Source organism: Aulonocara sp. 'chitande type north' Nkhata Bay, linkage group LG6 (genome assembly GCF_057382095.1).
Source record: "Aulonocara sp. 'chitande type north' Nkhata Bay isolate Kocher_YH1m ecotype deep benthic linkage group LG6, A_spYH_male_GT1.1, whole genome shotgun sequence".
Classification (NCBI taxonomy): Eukaryota; Metazoa; Chordata; class Actinopteri; order Cichliformes; family Cichlidae; genus Aulonocara; species Aulonocara sp. 'chitande type north' Nkhata Bay.
In genome coordinates, this window is record NC_141349.1 from 38,008,741 (window position 1) to 38,029,976 (window position 21,236).

The following is a 21,236-nucleotide window of genomic DNA, read 5'->3' on the forward strand; positions in this document are numbered from 1 at the left end:
CAGGTAAGAAGTTATGACCTGCAGTCTATCTGGGTCAGATATAAACCAAGTTTAGGTGGAGTTTATTTTCGTTATTCTGACTTTTTCCGTACTGCGTGCTAGCTAGCATGACGGAGTTTCTATACAGCTGGGTGGTGCTGTGTTACTGATGTTGAACTTTATTTTGTTCATAAGTTATTAGAGTTGCCAACCGTCCCGTCTGGTATTCAGAGAAAATATTACGCGTTTCTTATTGAGGTGAAAAGGAACAGTTTGTCCCGTAATTCAGCTACAATGAAAAAGACACAAAGCTGGAGTTATTCTGTGTCTTTGCTGCACAGCTGCCTCTTCTTCTCTCATTCTCCCCCCTCCCTCTCCCGTTTCTACTTCAATCATGAAAACTGATCAATGATCAGCTGATCGGCTCTCTTGTTTGTTTATCGCTCACTTTGCACCGAAAGAGGAAACCAGCGGATGTCGCGCTAAACAACAGCAGCATGTTTAAGCTTGATCAGCTATTGTTAGAATTTATTTAATATTAATTTCTAGTATCAGCTGATGTTTGCTGGAGCCACAGCTGTAAAGCTGCTGGTCATGATATGGTTTGGTTATGTGATGAGAGGGAAACATGAAGATGAAACCAGGAGACGTTCTTACTGAATCATCAGAGCTGAACAGGTGATGGTGAAACAGGTTTTACCTTTTAGGTGACATGAATGAGTTGAAGGGAAGTTATGAACTGTTTCTGAGAGACAAATAACACCAGGATCCTTTTTTAGGTAGCTGACAGCTGGTAACTGTGCAGGTGCGGATCTAGCAAAGTGTTGCCAGGGGGGCATGTAGGGCATTAACGGGGAAAGGGGGGCACAAGGAAATACTTTTCTTTCTTATTCTCATTTAAAATGTCTAGCTTTTAAAAAATAATTATCTGAATCTTACAACAAACGATTGATAGATTGATGCATATATACCATCAAAACAGTGTACATCACTATCACAACAGTGTTTATTTTCATTCAAAGGCTTTATGATTTTTCCTATAATGGTGGGCTGGTCTCTAGTCAAAATGCCCGGGCCAATTTTCTGTCCCAGTCCAGCCATGCATGCAGCTCATCTGCAGTCTGGTGTTACCTACATCTTCCTATTCAGAAGGCAGAATTTCTGAGTTCTAAGTACAATCGAAAGCACCACGACTGCAGTTTTTGTGTTGGATGTAAAAGGCGCACATGACTCTGTGACGTAGGCTAGAATCATGGCAGCAGTCAATGACGGTCCAGTCGTGGGATTTCTCTCGTGGAAATATGCACATTATCTTTTCCTTTCTATTGGTAGGTGGCACAGTGCACTTGTGGGAAGTAAGCAAGCTAGAAGACTGGCAAAGTTATGGAAGAAACACATTAACAAGAGAATTCTGAGTAAAACCAAAGTTACTTTCCCTAGTAACTAGTTACTTTGAAAGTAACGAGTAACTTGAAGTAACTGAGTTACTTTTGAGAGCAGTAACTAGTAATGTAACTAAGTTACTATTTTAAAGTGACTTACCCAACACTGGAGGAGAGTGACTGCGGCTGGTTGAAAAGAGAGGTAAAAAAAACTTCAGTGGTGTGGAAACATTATGGGTTCGCGGAGTCAGACGTAGATCAAGTAGACATAGTGTGTAAACTTTGTGTCGTAGCTGCACCACAGAGCAACACTGCAAAGTTCACTAAACATAGATGTTTACATTTTTCATTTATTTTTTATATTGCAAACATTTGCACTGTTATCAGTATTTGCACACTATTTTATATTATTTTTTTGATAATATTTAAAGTCATTATTCAATACATTGTTATTGTTAAATAAATATCGTCAAATAATCGAGATCTCAATTTCAGTGAAAATAATCGTGATTATCATTTCTGCCATAATCGAGCAGCCCTATGGGCCGCCCATGCCAAACAGTTCAAAACAAAAACTGGCTCTCAGAGCTGTTACTATCGTTTTTAATCCGTTAATGTCCAGAAAGGTTATGGTGAAGGTAGGGGATGACAAGAAGTTGTCTAGAAACACTACCTCTGGAAGCCTCTTGTAGTTATCCACAGCGTGAATTATGCGCTAGCAATAATCCCACAGCTGTGCAAGGTACTTTCCCTCTGAGGCAAAAGGTGAGTCCGCTGGATCCATCTTATGGTCGCGTCGTTCTGTCAGGGCTCTGTGTGCGGGCAGATGGAAATGTGGATCCAAATGCAGGACTACGAGACGAAATGTAACTAAAACCACAGCTTTTATTGCTGGCATGAAAAAAAAAACCCCAAACCAAACCATGAAACCAAGCAGGAACACACAGGCAGGGTCTGAGGGTACAACGCGACACCGAGCATGGGAAAACACAGGGCTTAAATACACAGGGTAGTAATGAGGGAATGGGCCACAGAAGGGAGACACAGCTGGGGGAGATCAGGGCTAACGAGACGGGGGAAACAAAGCTGCACACACTAACATAAGACAGACTTTCACAATAAAACAGAAAACATGAATCACAACTCAGAGACACGGACTCAACACAGAGAGACAGAAAATGACACATGGAACTGAACTATACATGACACCACAATTCCTAAAATATGGATAACAGAAACATGAAACTCTAGTAATAATAATAATAATAATAATAATAATAATCACCACAACCACAAGAGAACAAGAAAACAATCCACCAAAACATAATAAACTCAAAATACTGGGTCCAACGGACCCAGAACCGTGACATTAAAGATGGGAAGGCATCTAAAGAAAGCTCCAGCCGATCCAGGGGAGAAGAAAAAATGCTGCCTAAGTGAAAATCCTTAGTGATCCCGAATGTGTCAGTATCGGAACAGTTGAGACACATTTTCTCTAAATGCTCTGTGGCTTTTAAACCCCAAAACACGCTGCACCAAAAATTAGTCCACCCAAGGATCGGGTCCCCCGACACAAACAGAGTAGTGTATGCTGTTAAGTGCCAGGAGGATTGCCAGGATTTATACATCGGAGAAACCAAACAACCTCTGGCAAAGTGGATGGCACAACACAGAAGAGCTACCTCATCAGGGCAGGACTTTACACCTACAGGCCAGTGGACACTCTTTCAATGATGAGGATGTACACATACAGTTACATGAAAAGGGAAAATCCATCTCTGAAACTCTCTGAATGGTACTCATAGCCGTTGATGAATGGTCTTTGATCAATGATCAATAGTCTTTAATCAATGGGCTTTGATCAGTTGTTGTTGATCAATAGTCATGACAATTTGCATATTAATGATCAAGAAACTGAACTCACAGCCCATTGTTGTTTTGTTTTTTTTTGTTTTGTTTTTTTCTTCTCTTGGCTCTCAGCGAAGGCGGTCGCACTTTTCTCCTCTCCTCCTCACCCTTATCTGTCCTGCTTAGCCTCTATGTCCTTGTCTTGTCTCGTGTACATTACTTTCCCTGGAATAGACTCACACGGTCGTTCTCTAAAACCTAAAAGAGAATTATGGATTTGATCAACTGGTCTCTGAATGCTATTGACACCATTTTCTCAACGAGAAGTCGGGGCTCGGGAGAGTCTGAGTGCCCTGGAGGGACTTTCCCTGCCGGATACACGATGGACGGGTGGCAGAACTGGAGTGTCGTGTGCCTGGCGGGACTGTCGATCGAGGACGCTGAAGATATCTATCTATTCGGAACCGTGATAACAGGGTTTTTGCTGATCGGAGTTGGCTTAGCCCTGGTTTATCGGAGAAATAAGAGAGCGGAACCGGCTGTTCAAACTCCCCCAAGGCTGCCCGCTGGAATCGAAGCGATGGGACGAGGCGCGACCTCTCACAACGAACATAATATGGTCAACACCTTGGAGACGCTTGCATCGGCTGTGAAGGCTCAAAGCAACAACATTGAGATACATCAGGGGGGATACATCAGAGAGAGGCCTGCTCAAAATGGGACCCTTGAGCGACAGTTGGAAGACATCGCGGAACGGATCACTGCAGCTGTGAGGTCTCAGAATCAAAAGAATGATAACACCATGGAACAGAAGTTTGATACCATCATGGGGAGGCTCGCGGCTCTCCAACGGGAGATTGAGAGGCCAGTGTCGGAGTGTTAGGGCAGCCTGAAAATTCTCCTGGGCTGCTCGCATGGAAATTTACAAAATCAACAATTAGATTGCGGACCCCCATAACGGCGCCAGCTGCAGGCCCAAGGCTGGAGCCGAACAATCACTCCCTGATAACGACTGTGTTACGGCTATTCTTCCCGTCCCATGCAAGGACACCTGGATTGGCTGGAGGACTGTTTACTTAGCCTGATAGGCCGAAGGACACTGTCTCAGCTAAACTTTGGACACGCACACACATACACTTACACTGATTAGCACTCACTCATCCTCCCTCCCTTCCAACGCCTTCGATGCTTCTTGCCCCCTGGGAACACGAGGCAGGTCCCGGCCCGTGCTGTCGAATAGATGACGGCGCCGTCGTAGGATGGCTGCTGTGTTTGCCTGGGGTTACTCCTCATCCCCTACCCATCCCTGTGGCTTGTCAGGTCTTCCATAATGTTGTGCTGTGGACATTTATGTGCTTTTGTGCAGAGGAGTTTTTTTTGTTTCCTGTTCTCGTGCTGTCCTACCCTACCATGGAAGCACAGCATGAGTGGAGGTCTCTTTTTTTCCTCTTGTACCTTCCCGTTGTTGTGTACATTTCAGTGTTTTTCTGTAATGCTACCGATCTCCAACTTGTAACCCCGTGTGATGTCTGTGTTATGTGTGTAAGGTCGGGGGGGGGTTTCCATCTCGCTGCAGGGCAACCTGCTAGTGACAAATAAAAGCTGTTTCATTCATTCATTCATTCATTGTTCATTCAGTGGGCTACTTTCAGTTATTGTTCAAAAAGTACTGTTTATAAGTTTGGGGAAACCTGCCGTCAGCTGAGACTGAAGAAGTCACTTGGACAAGTGAGGAAACGTTTCTCCCAATGAAAACGCTACATCCAGATGAACAGAATCAACCTTTTGGGATGAGACTTTGTAGAAATAAAACTGAAAAAAATATACTCTGCAATGTCCTTGCTCCTGGTTTTGACTTCTTCTTAGTGGCACCTGCTTTGACTGCAGGCCTGTAGTTTTTGAGGCTGCAGCTACAAACCAGAATGATCTCAGTGCCACTGTGACATCCTACACCAATTTTTGTGAGGTCATCCATATGCCAAATAAGCCTTCCACAGATACAATAACAAACTCTGGTTTACAGCAAAAATCTAGGCAGATTCATTGGGCTAAGGAGGAAGCCTACTGAAGTGGGGACAGAATTTGTATAACCAGGCTAAAAACACACTGTCAAAAGAGATCAGAGTAGCAAAGAGGTGCTACACTGAAAAGCTTTGTCTAGGTTCTCAGTCATCCAAGTCATGGTAGTCTAAGGAGTTTGGAAAGACAGCAACTGGACTTTTTTACAATTTTACCACTCATCCGAGAAACTTTTTCAGTTATAAAACCAGATGGTGGAGAGACGAAGGTATATGAATTACATTTAAACCCCACTAGGTCTTCGATACCTAAGATTCTCCAACATTTGGTTTTAGAACTAAAAACATTTCTCAGATGAGAGGTGAAACCTCATTAAGAAACTTGAAGAAGTCCAGTTGTTTTGTTTCCATGCTCCTTAGACTACACTGAAAAACTTAAAAACAGGTTTTCAGCTAAAGACCCTGTGTCAGCTGTAACACCCCTTATTATTGTGGTATAGCACCACTACGGGGTGTTGCCCTACTTTTTAGTAGTTGGGGAGACTCCTAGTTTGTGAGTGTAGTGGTAGCCATTACATGCTGCTGGCGCAGCTATTCCGAGAGAAACCATACCATTGTAACGGGCTGGGACTGGCGACTGCCTAACCCTGCAAATGTATGTTCGGACAGAGTAGAGCCATGGAGACCTGGCTGGTATGGTCTTATAGTAATTTGTAAATGTTTTGAAGTCATCTGGCTTCTTAATAATTTAATAAAACATTAAAAAGCCATGTGAAAATTTGAAAACCACTATTTCTATGTCACCAATTTTTTACTTAAAGGAAATTTAGGATTTATATCTGTCAAGTCATTTGTTCTGGCATAAGTCACCGTTTTGATATATCTTCCTGTGACTTTAAAGTCTGTCAGCTAGTTAGATACATTTTTGCACTGCTAGTGTCTGCTGCTTGAATTAGTCAGTTTACCATATAAACACATGCAGTGCCTTTCAAACCTTTAATTACACTGTTCATTTTGTGCATTAGTAAGAGAATCTTTTATATTGAATTATTTTGGGAAAAAACAAAAATGTTTGCATTTTTTTTCTCATGCACTTTCTTTCATTTCCTTATCACGTTTAGATTCTTCAAGATCTCAAACACCATCTTTGACATGTAAGTAACTTTCATATTATTTGCATTACTTATTAGCCATATTCAATAACATGCACAGATTATTTTGAAAAGTGATGGTCTATGGGGCATCCTTGAAAGGAGTGCGTTACTTTATTTTATTTGTTTTTACTGGTAACCAGTGTTACAATCTGTCATGGTCCGGAGTCTGTGACTCTGTGTTTATGTTAAGTTTATTATTATTCTGTGGTTTTGTTTATCTTGGGTTTTTGTACTCTCCTATTTCACGTTTCATGTTCCTATGTCTGTGTCCCCCAGCCTGTGTTTAGTTGGTGTGTGTTGTGTTCAGTTGGTGTGTTTCCTGTTTTACTTTGAAGGTCTCTGTCTGATGTCAGTGTGTTCTGTTTACGTTTCCCCTGCCTCGTCAGCTGTTATGTCTCCCAGGTGTGTTTCCCTCCTGTTTCCCATCCCCTGATTACTGGTGTGTGTATTTATAGTGTGTGTACTCTCGTCCTCGTTGCTGGTTCGTCTGTGTTATTCCCCTTGGTCATTCTGTGTATTTTGCCCCGTCTTCCTGTACATTCTCCCCGCGTTGATCTCCCTGCAAGGTACCCTCGTTCATGTTCAGGTTTTGTTGTTTAAGTTTTAGTTTTCCTAGTTTAGAGTGTTTTCAGTTCTGTTTCTCGCCACCCTTTCTTTTGTGTTGTACATCACTGTGGCAATAAAGCTCGCTCACCTCAGAAGCCACCTGCATTTTGGGTCCTTAATAATTGACAGCCAGCATGGACCCAGCAGTTTTCAATCCTTCTGAGGAGCTACAAGACGACATCATTTACACTGTTGAGAGTCTTCTCAATCTGTGGCTGGAACAACCCCTGGAGGAGCTTTGTCGCGCTGTGGAAACGCTGTGGAGTCAGCTGAACAGTAAGAACAAGATCTGGGCTATCAACACCTACACCCTGCAAGTAATCAGGTACCCTGCTGGGATAATAAGCTGGCCAAAGCAATAGATAGAAGCCACTGACATCCAGCCCAGGAAGCTCCTGGCCATGCATGGAGGGTTTCACCCCAAGTCCAGCACCCTGAGGCTGTACGCTAAGTGGAAGGAAGGAGGCTGAGGACTGGTGATTGTCAGTATCACAGTTCAGGATGAGACAACAAACATCCACAAATACATCAGAAAGATGGCCCTAACTGACTGCATTCTCAGTGAATACCTCAGGCAGCAGAAACCCAAGAGGAGGAAGAGGAGGAATCATCACAGAGGGACAGGCCCCTTCATGGTATGTACCACCGGCAGATAGAGGAAGTTTCTGGCATCCAGAAATCCTACCAGTGGTTGGACAAAGCTGGACTGAAAGACAGCACACAGGCACTAATCATGGCAGCACAGGAATGAGCGCTAAGCACAGGGTCCATAGAGGCTGGTGTCTATCACACCAGGCAAGACCCCAGGTGCAGGCCGTGCCATGATGCCCCTGAGACAATCTAGCACATAACAGCAAGGTGCAAGATGCTAGCAGGCTTGGCATACATGGAATGCCATAATCAAGTGGGCAACATAGTGTACACCAAGTATGTCCTGGAAGACGCGAAGTTAAAATGGGAGACACCCCCTAGGGCGGTCGAGAATGACTGACATAATATCCTGTGGGACTTCCAGATACAGATGGACAAAATGGTGATGGCTAACCAACACAATATACAGCTGGCAATTTCCAAGGCCTCAGGTATTAACAGCTTGCTGTATTTCTTATTCACCTTCTTCATTGTACCTTAACCTATTCTCCTTTACCATGGAGGGTACTGCTCCTTGTGTCCTTGTGGCCAAGCATCTCACTGATCACTGCTGCCATAGTGTAGATCAGCTGGTTGTAGTAGGTATCATCCATAGTGCTGCATTCATGTTATATACATGATGAGACAAGAGACAGTACTTGATCTGTGGCTGTTCAGTATCAGTATCAACCAGTTGTAATACAAGAATACAGAGAACAATGAGTTGTGTGTGTTGTGTGTCTGCTAGGGCTGGCTTCCCTTATAAAAGGGCAGAATGTATGACATTAGCAAAGTATGGCATAGATTTCTTTTACCCTACCAGGCTAGTGACCAGGCTAACTTAGCATGCTAGCATCAGCCTTGTATGCTCGAGATAAAACACTTAAAAAAATTAAATTAGCGAACGCAAACCTTTGCGGACTCACACAGATTACAGCATACTATTAAATAGAAACAGACAGAGCAATTTGGTCATATTATAAGTAATGACTTTAATAAACTTATCAGCAACCAGACAGTGACCCAACAGTGGCCACAGGCAAATGTCTTTGTCATCAAACAGTGAATGTCTGCACACACACACACACACACACACACACACACACACACACACACAGAGAGAGAGAGAGAGAGAGACCCATAACACCCACCCAGGAGATTAAAAAACAAAACAAAATTTTTGATAGAAAATAAGTTACATATATATGTTGTTATTCTCTGTGTTATTACTATAGACAGTATTGTGACAGTATTGTGCCTATTCTGCTATGTGCCTGTTTTATGAGAGCAAAGCTAATCTATTGTATTTGTACACATAATTGGTCAATAAAGGTGATTCTTATTCACATTTTCAATCTGTTTAGTATTTGTGCAGTTGGTAGAATGTGACCATGGTTGTTGTAGTAGAACACACTGCAAGGAATTGACTGCTGAAAGCACTAACCCCTTTTTCATATATGGGAAAAAAAAAGATTGCCAAAATCATTTACCACAGGACGAAAGAACAAGATCTAGAAAACTTCAAAATTCCATCCTGTGCTGCGACATCCAGCTGGTCAACAAATGTAGTACAAATGTAGTACAAATGTAGTACACTGAATGAATAGGACTTTTCTCCACTCAGAGAGTACTGCAGGGAACTCAAGTGGACCAGGGTCCCCAAGGAAATCTGCATCCCCATCGACTGTCATCCTACTTCCACAAAGAAACTTCAGAGGCTAGGCCTTTCCGTGCCATCCACAGCCATGCTATCCCATGAGACAACAATCAGTTCTGCCTTGGTTCTCACTCCGTCCTGCTTCTTAATGGTGGAGGAGATTCTATCATCTGTAATGACAGACAGCAAAAGCATTGTTCATTGTAATAGAGACCTTTCTTATTTGAACAGAATGGCTGTTGTAACCCGTAAAATCCCAAACTCCCAGAGATTATGTCGCAGACCACCTAAAGATAAACAAAAAGAAGTTTTCATGAGAAATCATGAAATTATCAAAGAACTTACAAAAGCAAACAAAAGCAATAGAACAGTTTTAATTTCACTAAAAGCAAAACAATTACATTTGGCCCATCAGGTAACTCTCTTCTAAGGCCCTCTGTTAATGATTTAATATTTGATCAAAATACAGGGTATATCAGAATATAAATATATAAGAAAGAATATATAAGCTATATTTTTTATGTAATAGATGTAGAAGTTTGCAATAAATTTTAAAATATATACGTGAATATAAAGTTTTACAACTTACAATGTTCTCAAGTGCTTAATGTGTCCCCTTTTAAATGAACAGCATAAGTCGATTCAACAGACAACCACGTGAAAGTCCAGAATCCCCTCTTTCTTATTAATTAATTAACTGTGAAATTGGATGATTCTTTGTTAATAAACCCTGTATTCAATTATTTTGCCTCACAGGAAGCTAAGAAAATCTTAGTTTAAATGAGTTAATACTCCAGAGTCATACTTTCAGAATCCTTGTAGCACAGGCTAAGGAGGAAGCATACAAACAATGTCTGTGAAGGTTCTCAGTCATCCAGGTCATTGCTCTCGGATGAGATGAAACATCTTCAAGCAACTTAAAGAAGTCCAGACGCTTTTCTTTGCAAGCTCCTTTGACCATACAAACAATGTTTTGCTATAGCTTAGTAATAAACCAAAGATCTACACAGAGTTATAATTCATTTGAAAGCCTTACTCTTAGCCTTGTGCACCCTAGCTGGAAAGCGCAACAATCAGTTTTGCGGTTTGTTAACTACTTGCCGCCTGGCTCTTTTTCAGAGTTTCTATCTGATTTCTTAGACATTTTATCCACAATCTTGATCTCGTCCTGATATTTGGCATATGGCAAATAAACTGAACATTTAACCGTATTTTTCCCTGAAAAAATTACTTTTTATCAGATCATTTCTTGATAACATTTAATTTCACATACATTAATAGAGTATAAAGCACTTGAAAAACTGTTTCAGTACACTAGATGTGGTTCTTAATGCACTGTGATGAAATTTAAAGAAGTGCTTCATTCTTTGTTATGTCCTTCAATCCCATGTGCCAACACAATGCTGAGCAGCAGCCTGAACTTTGCGCCCACAGAACTTGATCTTGTTAATAGTGTTTCATACTCAGTACGTGCAATGCTGGACACTGTGGCCACTCTGAAACAGAAACTAATGAATCAGAGAAATTTGACTCCCTGGTATACCTCACATACTCATATACACACACCTTAAAACAGATGACTTATAAGTAGGAGAGGAAATTGCATTGCACTCTTGGAGAAGATCACCATTTGAGATGGAAAAATTATTTGTTGCACTATAAAAATGATTTCTATAAAGCTAGGACATCTTACTATTCATCACTGATAGAGGAAGACAGGAACAACCCCACATTCCTTTTCAGCTCTGTCATGGTAGGCATTGGTTTGTTTTTTTATTTTGTATTTTTTGGATGTCTTCCTGATGCCTAGGCTATGTTGTGGAGGCATAACCTATCTTTTGATGGAGGCACTATCCTCCACCCCTATGTCCCTGTAACTACTTACTGTTTATCACCCCAGATCCTGCATTCAGTCTCTATCAAATTATCTGCATATCTAGTGTGGTAATCAGGCTCTTCTGTGAACTCTGTGAACCTTTTCCCCATGACTTTACAGTCTTTTAAATTTTAGTTTTCCCTGTTTGCCTGGATCCTTGGACTCTTTGGAAACCTCCGCTGAAACATTCCCCATTTTCACCACCTACCTGATTGACCCCCTACAACTTCCAGCACTCTCCATCTTTGCCCTCGTTCCCAAGATGCTTCATCTACTAACACATGTAAGCCAGTTTATTCACTCTTCTCAACCACCTAAACAGTGTTCAGATCACTTTCCTCCATTTCTCCTTGACTAACTGTCTTTTCCTCTCTCTCAGTGAACCCCAGTGTCAGATCCAGAAACTTACCTGTCTGTGATTCCCCTGTGCAAGTATCAAGCTGTGTTCAACAAAAATTTGAGAAGTGCTGAATCTGTCTTTACTAGACAGTGAAGGAAATAAGAGTCGGCTTTTCTCTCTGCATTATATACTGTGACACAGCCTGACAGGGTATTCCATTAATTTTTGATAGAGATGACATTTTGAATTTATTTTCAAATAAAATTTAAACAAGCAAACAAACAAAAAAAGAAGCAGCTATTAGCAGTCCCACAGCTGTATCATTAAGTACATTATACTGTCAAACAGAACTTTTGACAACTTTATTCTTCCCAGTTGTCCACTGGAGCAAAACTCTCACATGGCAGCTGGAGTATACAACCCCTAACTTCTTGGCATCAAGACAAATTAAAACAATGTACCAAATATTTTCATAGTAAAATTACAATACAATTAGAAAAACACTGCAGCAAGACTGCAGCAAGACTACTAACATGAACAAGAAATTGAGATATGTAATAGCTTCTGTTCACCCTGTTAAATGCGGAAATGAATTTAAACTCATTCTCCTCACATTCAAAGTCTTGAATGATCAGGCCCCATCATATCTTAAAGACCTCATAGTACCATATTATCCTAACAGAGCACATTTCCGTCAGACTGCAGGCATACTCGTTGTTTCTAAAGTTTCTAAAGTTTCTAGAAGCAGTTTTAAGATTAGTCTCAAAACTTTCCTGTTAGATAAAGCTTACAGTTAGTGCTGGATCAAGTGACCAAGGAACCATCCCTTAGTTATGCTGATATAGGAAGGTCGCCGGTTCGATCCCCGGGCTCTCTGTCCTGGTTGTTGTGTCCTTGGGCAAGACATTTTACCCTACCGCCTACTGGTGTTGGCCAGAGGGGCCGATGGCGCGATATGGCAGCCTCGCTTCTGTCACTCTGCCCCAGGGCAGCTGTGGCTACAACTGTAGCTTGCCTCCACCAGTGTGTGAATGTGAGAGTGAGTGAATAGTGGCATTGTAAAGCGCTTTGAGTGCCTTGATAAGCGCTATATAAATCCAATCCATTAATATTATATAAGACTGCTGTGAGACTATGCCTTGCACTTCTTCCACTCACTCCCCACATGTTTATATAGCATGCCGCAGCATGTCATTTTTGTCTTGACTTGACTCTCTGTTAATCTGTTTTTTGCCCTGTGCCCCCCCCCCCCCCCCCCCCACCAGGATACAGTTGCGGCAGATGGCCGCTCCTCCCTGTTCCTATCTGTTAAAAGGATTTTTAACAAGAACAAAAATAACTGATCTTCTTCCATTCCACCACTGCAAATTGCTTTATTATGAGCAGTTTGTCTTTATATTTAGTGTCTTTACCTTACATTACAAAGCACCTGGAGGTAACTGTTCTTGTGATTTGGCATATATAAGCAAACCTGAATTGAATTGTACTGGTGCCCCATCGTGAGATTGACAATTTTAAATCACCAATTAATCTGCGGAGTACTCAGTGTTCTTCTAAATGTGCTCCTTGTTGAGGTCTTTCTGTTTGGTATAAAGGTACCTCACTACATGCTGATTAGCACACAAAGACTTGTGTGCTAATCTTTTCAGCACACAAGTCTTTGTTTTTTTTTATATATGCATAAAAATTGCCATTCTGTGTTTTGTTGTATTCTCTCAGTCATTCTTTTATCCAACATTATATAGACACAAATATCCAACCCAATGAGCTTTTTTGTTGGCCTCTTTCTTTCTTACCCTCTCCTTTTTACGCAAGTGTCTGTCACTTCTCCATTGGTCCCTTTATACGGCATTGAGATCACGGCATCTGGGTTTGACACACACATTTGTTTAGTCTCCATTGTGCTAAGTGGATTCATGTGGAATGGAGATTGTCTGTAATATATTGAAAGGGAGCAGGGTGTGCAATGGGAGGTAAGACAAGTGAACAGGAAGGGAAGAGCAATGGAAAAAGAGCAAGAGATTGATGATTGATCCAAATAGACCAAACTAAAAGACAGACAATGAGAGACTAAAATGGACAGTATATATAGAGAGAGATGAGGAAACATATGCTGCTCTGTCTACGCCATCAATCTAAAGTAGTGAGCTCACCTGGAAATTGTCAAGCACAAGTGTACTTGTATCAGTGTGTGGCTGGCTGCCACTAAGATGAGTTTCCTCACAAGCAATATACATATTCAGCGAAAGCATGCCACTCTATCATCTCTCTCTTTCCTGCATTCTCTAGATCAGTGGCTGAGCTGGCATTGATTTGTGATAGTTGTATGTTGTACTTTTCTTTGTTTTTTGACCGTGTTTGTGTGTGTATGTAGTCTTCATAATAACTCATCTTGAACTCAGTGGAACCACAGCAAATACAAAAATAATGACCTAAACATGCAATGATGAACACAGCCAGAAAAAAAAGAGAAAGTACCCATGGCTGGTTTCTTGCCAAATAGTGAGCCAAATGTGTTCACGTATATATTTCATGTAGAGTTGCTATATTAAACATTTCAGACTAAGTTACTATCTTGTAAGCACAATCAGCACTTGTAAACATATTTTTTAGCATACAAAATTGGACTTCATAAATGCATTATAAATATCCACAACTATCAATCGGAGCTTTGTTGTAAAGTGTAAAGTATAAAACCATTTATTAATGAATAATAAACATTTATAAATGCCAGATGGGCGCCTTATTGTAAAGTGTAAAGCATAACACCATTTATTAATGACTACTAAACATTTATAAATGACAAAAAAGAGCCTCGTTGTAAAGTTTAAAACATGTGAACATTTATTTATGACCAACAAACATGTGTAAGTATTACTGGGCTTTACTATAAAAAGTACAAAGCACCAACAGTTATTTAGCATTGCTAAACTTATATACACTTATATATACTGTCTATATATATAAAGATAGCTAAAACTATATTAAGGAAACAAATCCCATCCCTAAATTCACCACTGGCATAAAACAAAGGAAAATTATAATAATTATAATATAATAAATTATTATACCTCAACTGAAACTGCACGCTGTATTATTTACTCTACACACATTTATACAAATCAAAATATTAAAAAAAAACAATAAAATAAACTAACAGGTAAATCTATTACTTGTGTGGAAACTGAACACATAAATGAACAGATCTTTGAAAAATGGTTGTTTTTGCTCAATTCAATATACTCAAAACAAACAAAACGACTTAGAACTAATTAGGATTTCAGACAGATTTCCCTCTTCGAATTGGAAGCAAAGTACCAGCGGCCTTCATACTTTCTATTCAGTTTTTTACTTCATCGCTGCCTTGAATTGCAGTCTCACATCGCTTAGCAAAAGCTAGTACTGTCTCTCCAATTGGCCTGTTGGACAGTAGCTCCTGGTAAACATTGGGGACCACTATCCTGCTCTCCTTGTGTGTGTATGCTACACAATTCAGCAGTAGCGTAACTCCACTTGAAATAACTTGCGAAGTCAGGATGTAGCGTCCAACTCCTTTTAATTAGTATGTATTTCCTCATGGAGTAAAACTGAAATACAAATGACATAGCTACAATTAACTTAGCATCATTAGCACGACAAACATAGATTCCAATACACATCCATTAGTGTTAGCACACAGCTACTAAAGTATTTATCTACAGGAAATATTTCCACAAAATATATATAAAATACAATCCTACAATTCAATACAAATGAAAACTTACAGACAGTGGTCTTGATGGCACAAACAAAACGCAAATGTCGGTGGATAAACCTTCCCCACATGTGACCCGCTAGGAACTAAACAAACATGGCTGACTTCCTGTCACTTCCTGAAACTAATTTTCAAAATAAAACAAAAATTTCAAGATTTCAAAAATAAAATTAGCTCACTACAAAGAGCGCCTATATTGCAATAAAATTAAGAGCGGAACACTCCCCGTCTGGTATTTGTTAAGATGCCATATATCAATATTCAAACCACAACATAACCTTTTCAGTCCTGTTTTTTTGAAACCATAACAACCTCCGTTATAGGCCTGAAGAACATTTTGGCCACTCTGTCTTTGACGACCTGGATCTCGATCTTACGGACCTTTCCATCACTGCCGGGGAAAGTGTTTGTTACAAGAGCCACGGGCCAATCATTCCAGCATGTACTATCATCTTTCATCAAGACAACGTCACCTCTTTCAATGTTTGGGCTGGACTCTTGCCATTTACGACGAAGTTGAAGTGTCTGCAAGTATTCATGTTTTCATTCCAGAATTGGTCGGCCAATCTTTGCACTTGCCACCACTGTTGCTTATACAGGTCCTTCTCAGTGAATGTCCCTGGAAGAGGTGGAACACTCTATTTCTGAGTGAGAAGAATTGCTGGGGTAAGTATCTGAGGGATATCTGGATCTGAAGAGACAGAGACAAGCGGTCTGGAGTTGATGATGGCCGTCACCTCCGCCATCAGGATGCACAGGACTTCGTGGGTCAAACTGGAGGAGGGAGTACGCATCAGCATTGAGTCTAGGATTCTCCTTGCAACTCCTATCATGCGCTCCCACGCACCACCCATGTGCAAGGAGTGAAACGGATTGAAATGCCATGTACATCCATGATTGTTGGTGTATCTCTGAACTTCTGACTTCGACACAATTTTTTGCAAGCACCAACGAAATTGGTTCCAAAGTCTGAGTATAAGTGTTCAGAAGGACCTCGGATTGCAAAGAATCTTCTCAAGGAGTTGATGAACAAAGAGGTCTCTAAAGACTCTATCACTGCTATGTGGACTGCACGTGTGCTCATGCAAGTGAAGAAAATGGCCCAACGCTTACTCTGAGCAATGCCTCCTCTTGTGCGCCTGGCTATCACAGCGAAAATGTCCACACCAGTGTAGGTAAAGGGTGGTGAAGTGCTTAGTCTCTCCTGCGGCAGGTCTGACATCATTTGTTTCTCTCTTTTCCCACGAAGCTTTCGACAGGTGACACATCCATGAAGAACAGTACTCATGCATCGCTTGCCGCCAACTAGCCATATGCCAGCAGCTCGAATTGCACCTTCTGTGATGGTACGACCTAGATGCGCGACCTGCTCATGATAGTGTTTGATGAGCAACGTGGATACATGGTGTTTGCCTGGCAGAATGACTGGATGCCTTTCTTTGTCGCTTAAGTCAGCTAATGTCAACCTGCCTCCAACCTGCCTCCAACCTTTAGCAGACCATCTGCATCTATGGTTGAGTTTCGTTCGAGAGCTTCTCTTGGAAACACCAGCTCCCTTGGAGGGAGCACTTTACTCTTCAAGGAAAGAAGCTTGTTGCACAGCAAGAAGAATCACTGTAGTTGCCTTGGACAACTCGTCAGCTGTGAGAGGTTTACGGCAACAATGCCAACCATTACATCTGTTGGTCCCTTGGCTGGTTGCCGTAAAAGAACAAACCACATGGATAAGTGTTGCAACTCCTCTCTGTATAGACTTCCAGGAAGAGAATTTTGTGAAACTCTCACAACCCAGCAACTTGTCCTTTTGACTTATAACACAGGTTGTAACTTGTGGTCGTACCTCAACATCTGCGTCTGGGCCCGTGAACCAGTTTTTTCTGGTGAGCTGTGAGGCTTGAACAGACCTAGAAGCATGGTCAGCTGGGTTATGCTCTGTAGGTACATACCTCCACTGATTCGGTTGTGTGGACTGGCAGATTCTCTGGACCCTGTTGTGGACATACACATAGAAACGTTTGGACTGATTATGAATGTAGCCCAGCACCACTTTACTGTCACAGTAGAAGGTAACCGCATCAATTTGGATATTGATCTCTTGAACGATAAACTCAGCAATTTCTACGGCTAGCACTGCTGCACACAGCTCCAGTCTGGGTATGGTAGGTTCAGTTGGTGGTGCAAATCTAGCTTTCCCAAGAATGAAACCCACATGAATCTGGTTCTGCATGATTGTTGTCGATGAATGAACTGGTCTTTCATCCTTGGTTTACGCTTGTGCGCAGCAATGAGAAAGGCGGGTCATTGCTTGCTCACGATTGTTATGAATAAAAATAAAATATTTCAACAAAAACACCAGAAAACAGGTATTCAACCAACATCTTGGCCATACTGTTAGGTAGTGAAGTTAAAATCCAATTTACTTTAATAACAGGAATATGACTAAAATTTTAAAAAGCAAACACATTTTTGAATGTTTCTTTCTAAATATTCTGTGTAATTTTATTTTTTTTGGTTTTCAGTATGCACATGGACGATTTGGAAATGCATGGAAAAGGAAGAAATGGGTATTTGGACTGATGGGAATTAAAGAGAAAAGGCGAAGAAGGTTCATGTTAAAACTTGTTGAAAAACGATCAAGGTGCCACCTTGTTCCTCTGACCAGACAGCATGTTAAGTCAGGTAGTGCCATTATCAGTGATGAGTGGAGAGCCTACAAGAATGCCTACACTGTAAATCACAGCAGGTGGTTTGTAGATCCTCAATCTGGCAGTCATACACAACATATCGAAAGAGCTTGGATGACCATCAAAGGACATGTCTGTAGACAGAGGAAATCGTACTGAGAAGTTACTGGAGGAACACCTCATGTTCTTGAATGGTCATCTTGGCTTGGTTCCTGACACCCTGATGGACAACTGGAACGTTTGTTCAAGGATGTACACAAAATACAGTGGGGCAAAAAAGTATTTAGTCAGCCACCGATTGTGCAAGTTCCCCCACTTAAAATGATGACAGAGGTCAGTAATTTGCACCAGAGGTACACTTCAACTGTGAGAGACAGAATGTGAAAAAAAAATCCATGAATTCACATGGTAGGATTTGTAAAGAATTTATTCGTAAATCAGGGTGGAAATATATAAATTAATAAATAAATATAAAGCATTTACAGATTAGTTAATAACATAGCTATAAACTATTTATTAGCCATCTATATGGGGAGTCTTATTGTAAAGTGGTACCGGACTTTTAAATACAGAGACGAACTACTGAGGAGACTTCAAGTTTGTTTTTGTTGTGTAAATCACCTTTAGCCCACAAAGAACCACTAGAGAGGAGCTTTACTTTGTGTGAATCATCTTTACATTAGACATTAGAATAGAGAGCATATGATAGACACAGGACAAGGAGACCCTGACATTCTTATCAAGTGTAACATTTGAATGTTGCTATGTATTATATAAACCGCACAAGTATTTTTCACCTTTGGTATTTTTTAAAACATAAATGTAAATTTTTAAGCTTTAATGACACTCTCAGGAATGCCTTGCATTATATTTAATAGCTAATGCATCACTTTGAAAAAAGTGCATAATCTAAGCTTTATTCCTCAATGGCCAGAACATTTAATTTGTAGATAACATACTCTAACTTTCCCATGCAGAGGGAAAATTTTTTTTTCCATTTTGCAACATTTTTTCCTCTATGTGACTCCACGCACAATTCAATGAGCCCTAATAAGTTAAACCGATAATGATAAAGAAGAAAAAGAAAACAGTCTTAAATCAAGCTGTAGTAAGCTAAGAAAAATGTATTTTGATCAAAATCCATAATAACATGGCCGATTAAAAATGACTCAGCTAGTTATGTTTTCATTATGGAAAAGCAGAAAAATGTGAGGGGTAAACGAAGGAGAATGAGAGGAAAATCTATCATAATTAAGTAACAGCTTAAGAAAATGGAAGTGTGTGTGCTTTTTTCATAGATGACTACTAATTGTGAAGAAAGCGCAAAGCTGATTTTGCTGCATATTAGCTTTTAATTACCCTAAATGAAAGAAAAACCTACATGCATAAGTATTCACATGCTTGTGTGCACACATATAGAAAGTAGAGCTGGGCGATAGAACGATAACGATATGTATCGCGATATAACTTTTACTCGATAGAGAAATTAAGCTATCGCGATAGACCTCGCCGCTCTTGTCCTCTTAAAAAAAAAATAATAATAATAATAATAATGTCAGCCAATCCAAATTAAGTAGCGCAGAGCCGAACCAATCACAGCCGCAGCGTCACGTCGCGTGACTTGTTAGTACAGCACAAGTGCCAAGCCGCACGTGTGTTTGTTTGGGAAGCAGCCAGCGGGTAATGGAGCCAGCGCGTAATGGAGGAAATGAGTGTGCCGACTAGAAAAATCAACCGAGCGTGACCGAAGAGAAAACAGATGATGGTTCCAATGCTGGAGAGATTGTCGAACGGAAGAGCCATAGAAGTTCCGTAGTGTGAAGGTATTTCGGCTATTTCAAGTCTGACAAAAAAACAGAGTAGCGTGCACTGCAAATTGTGCCGAAAGCAAGTCTGGAAATACAATAAACTGGTGCATGCGTCACACTGCGCCACGTTATTGTTTCGGTGAAATGAATTTCTACAATACTGTTACTGTTAATTCTACTCTCTGCAGTGTTTAAATGCTTACATATACACACAGTTACTGTCCCTCCACACATACGACTCGGTTCTGCTTCTATGCCCCAGCTTTGTTTACTTTGTCCCACCGAGGCTTCTAGACTTCTGATTGGCCAACATTTCTGCACGGTTAGGAATCTAGCGCCACCTGCTGCTTTGGCATGTTCATAGCAGCGTTTTCCTTCATTTCTGCCTTTATGTGTGGACGGGATTATTTTTTAAAACGAAAACGGAAAATCTCCGTTTTCAAAAATACCCGTGTACGTGTGGACGTAGCCTCAGTCTCTGACTGGAAGCGCTAATTCGTCATTCGGCTTTTGTCAGACTAAAGTAACTGTTAAAACTGTTTGAAAAGCTAAGCTATACAACAAGGAGAGATTGAGAATTTCCTTTTAGTTCTCAGTTTATTTGATATTGAGAAAAGTTAGTCAGTTTTGTCTGTTCTTCTGTAAAACAAACTAAGATTTATTTTTAGAATTAATATTTTGTTTCTAAGTGGAATTGACAATTTAGTCTGTTTCATTTGTTCTATTTTGAAACTTAAACGCTTTAGCGGCTGTCTTTTGTGTAGTTTGCAATATTTGCCTTTATTTATCTGAAAAAGTCTCATGTTCCTTAAGTACATCTACCCTGTTGAACTTATTATGGGAAATAAATATTTAAATAAAAACAAGCTGCTGATTATTTCACATTTTACTTGTGAGCAACGGCACATTTAAATCTTACAAATATAGTTATTTGGCTTATATCGTGATAGATATCGTTATCGCCTGAAATGAAAAAAACATATCGTGATATGAAAAAATCTCATATCGCCCAGCTCTAATAGAAAGGATCTGGCTTTTAGTCACATTCCAACACATATTCTCTGGATCCCTTTCTCTCTCACTCTCACACACACACACACATACAAACACACACAGTCATTCACACATACTTTGTTCAAGGTTCTCTGTCTCCAGACAGCTCACAGTATTTAGCGTGTGCCTGTCCCAAGCGATATCATTACTTTTCTTTGGAGGCTTGCATGCTCAGAATTTTCCCATCTCATTATTGAATATAGCAATGTTTAATAGAATAATTATTGCATATTTCATACCACTTGCTGATGGAAAATCTAGCTGAAGTGTGCCGCAGTTTTTATGCTTGAGGGTCTGCTCTTGATGCAAGCTGAAGTTTGTCAGCTTCTATTATTTATTTTGGCCTAACAAGTCAAACTGCATCTGCTGAGAAGAACATCATCAACACCAGATAGACATTCATTAATTTATGTGACAAGATGGTACAGCAGCATCTGCTGAGGAAGA

At 40.5% G+C, this 21,236-nt stretch overlaps 1 protein-coding gene and 1 pseudogene across 1 annotated transcript; both read left to right on the plus strand.

Annotated features, from left to right (window-relative positions):
* Window positions 1-3,480: 3,480 nt before the first annotated feature.
* LOC147328455 (uncharacterized) lies at window positions 3,481-4,092 on the plus strand. Its single transcript, XM_086297695.1, has one exon. It carries the CDS (start codon window positions 3,481-3,483, stop codon window positions 4,090-4,092), a length of 612 nt encoding a protein of 203 aa, XP_086153821.1.
* Window positions 4,093-7,121: 3,029 nt separating this feature from the next.
* On the plus strand, window positions 7,122-8,119 carry LOC147328456 (uncharacterized; annotated as a pseudogene).
* Window positions 8,120-21,236: the final 13,117 nt, after the last annotated feature.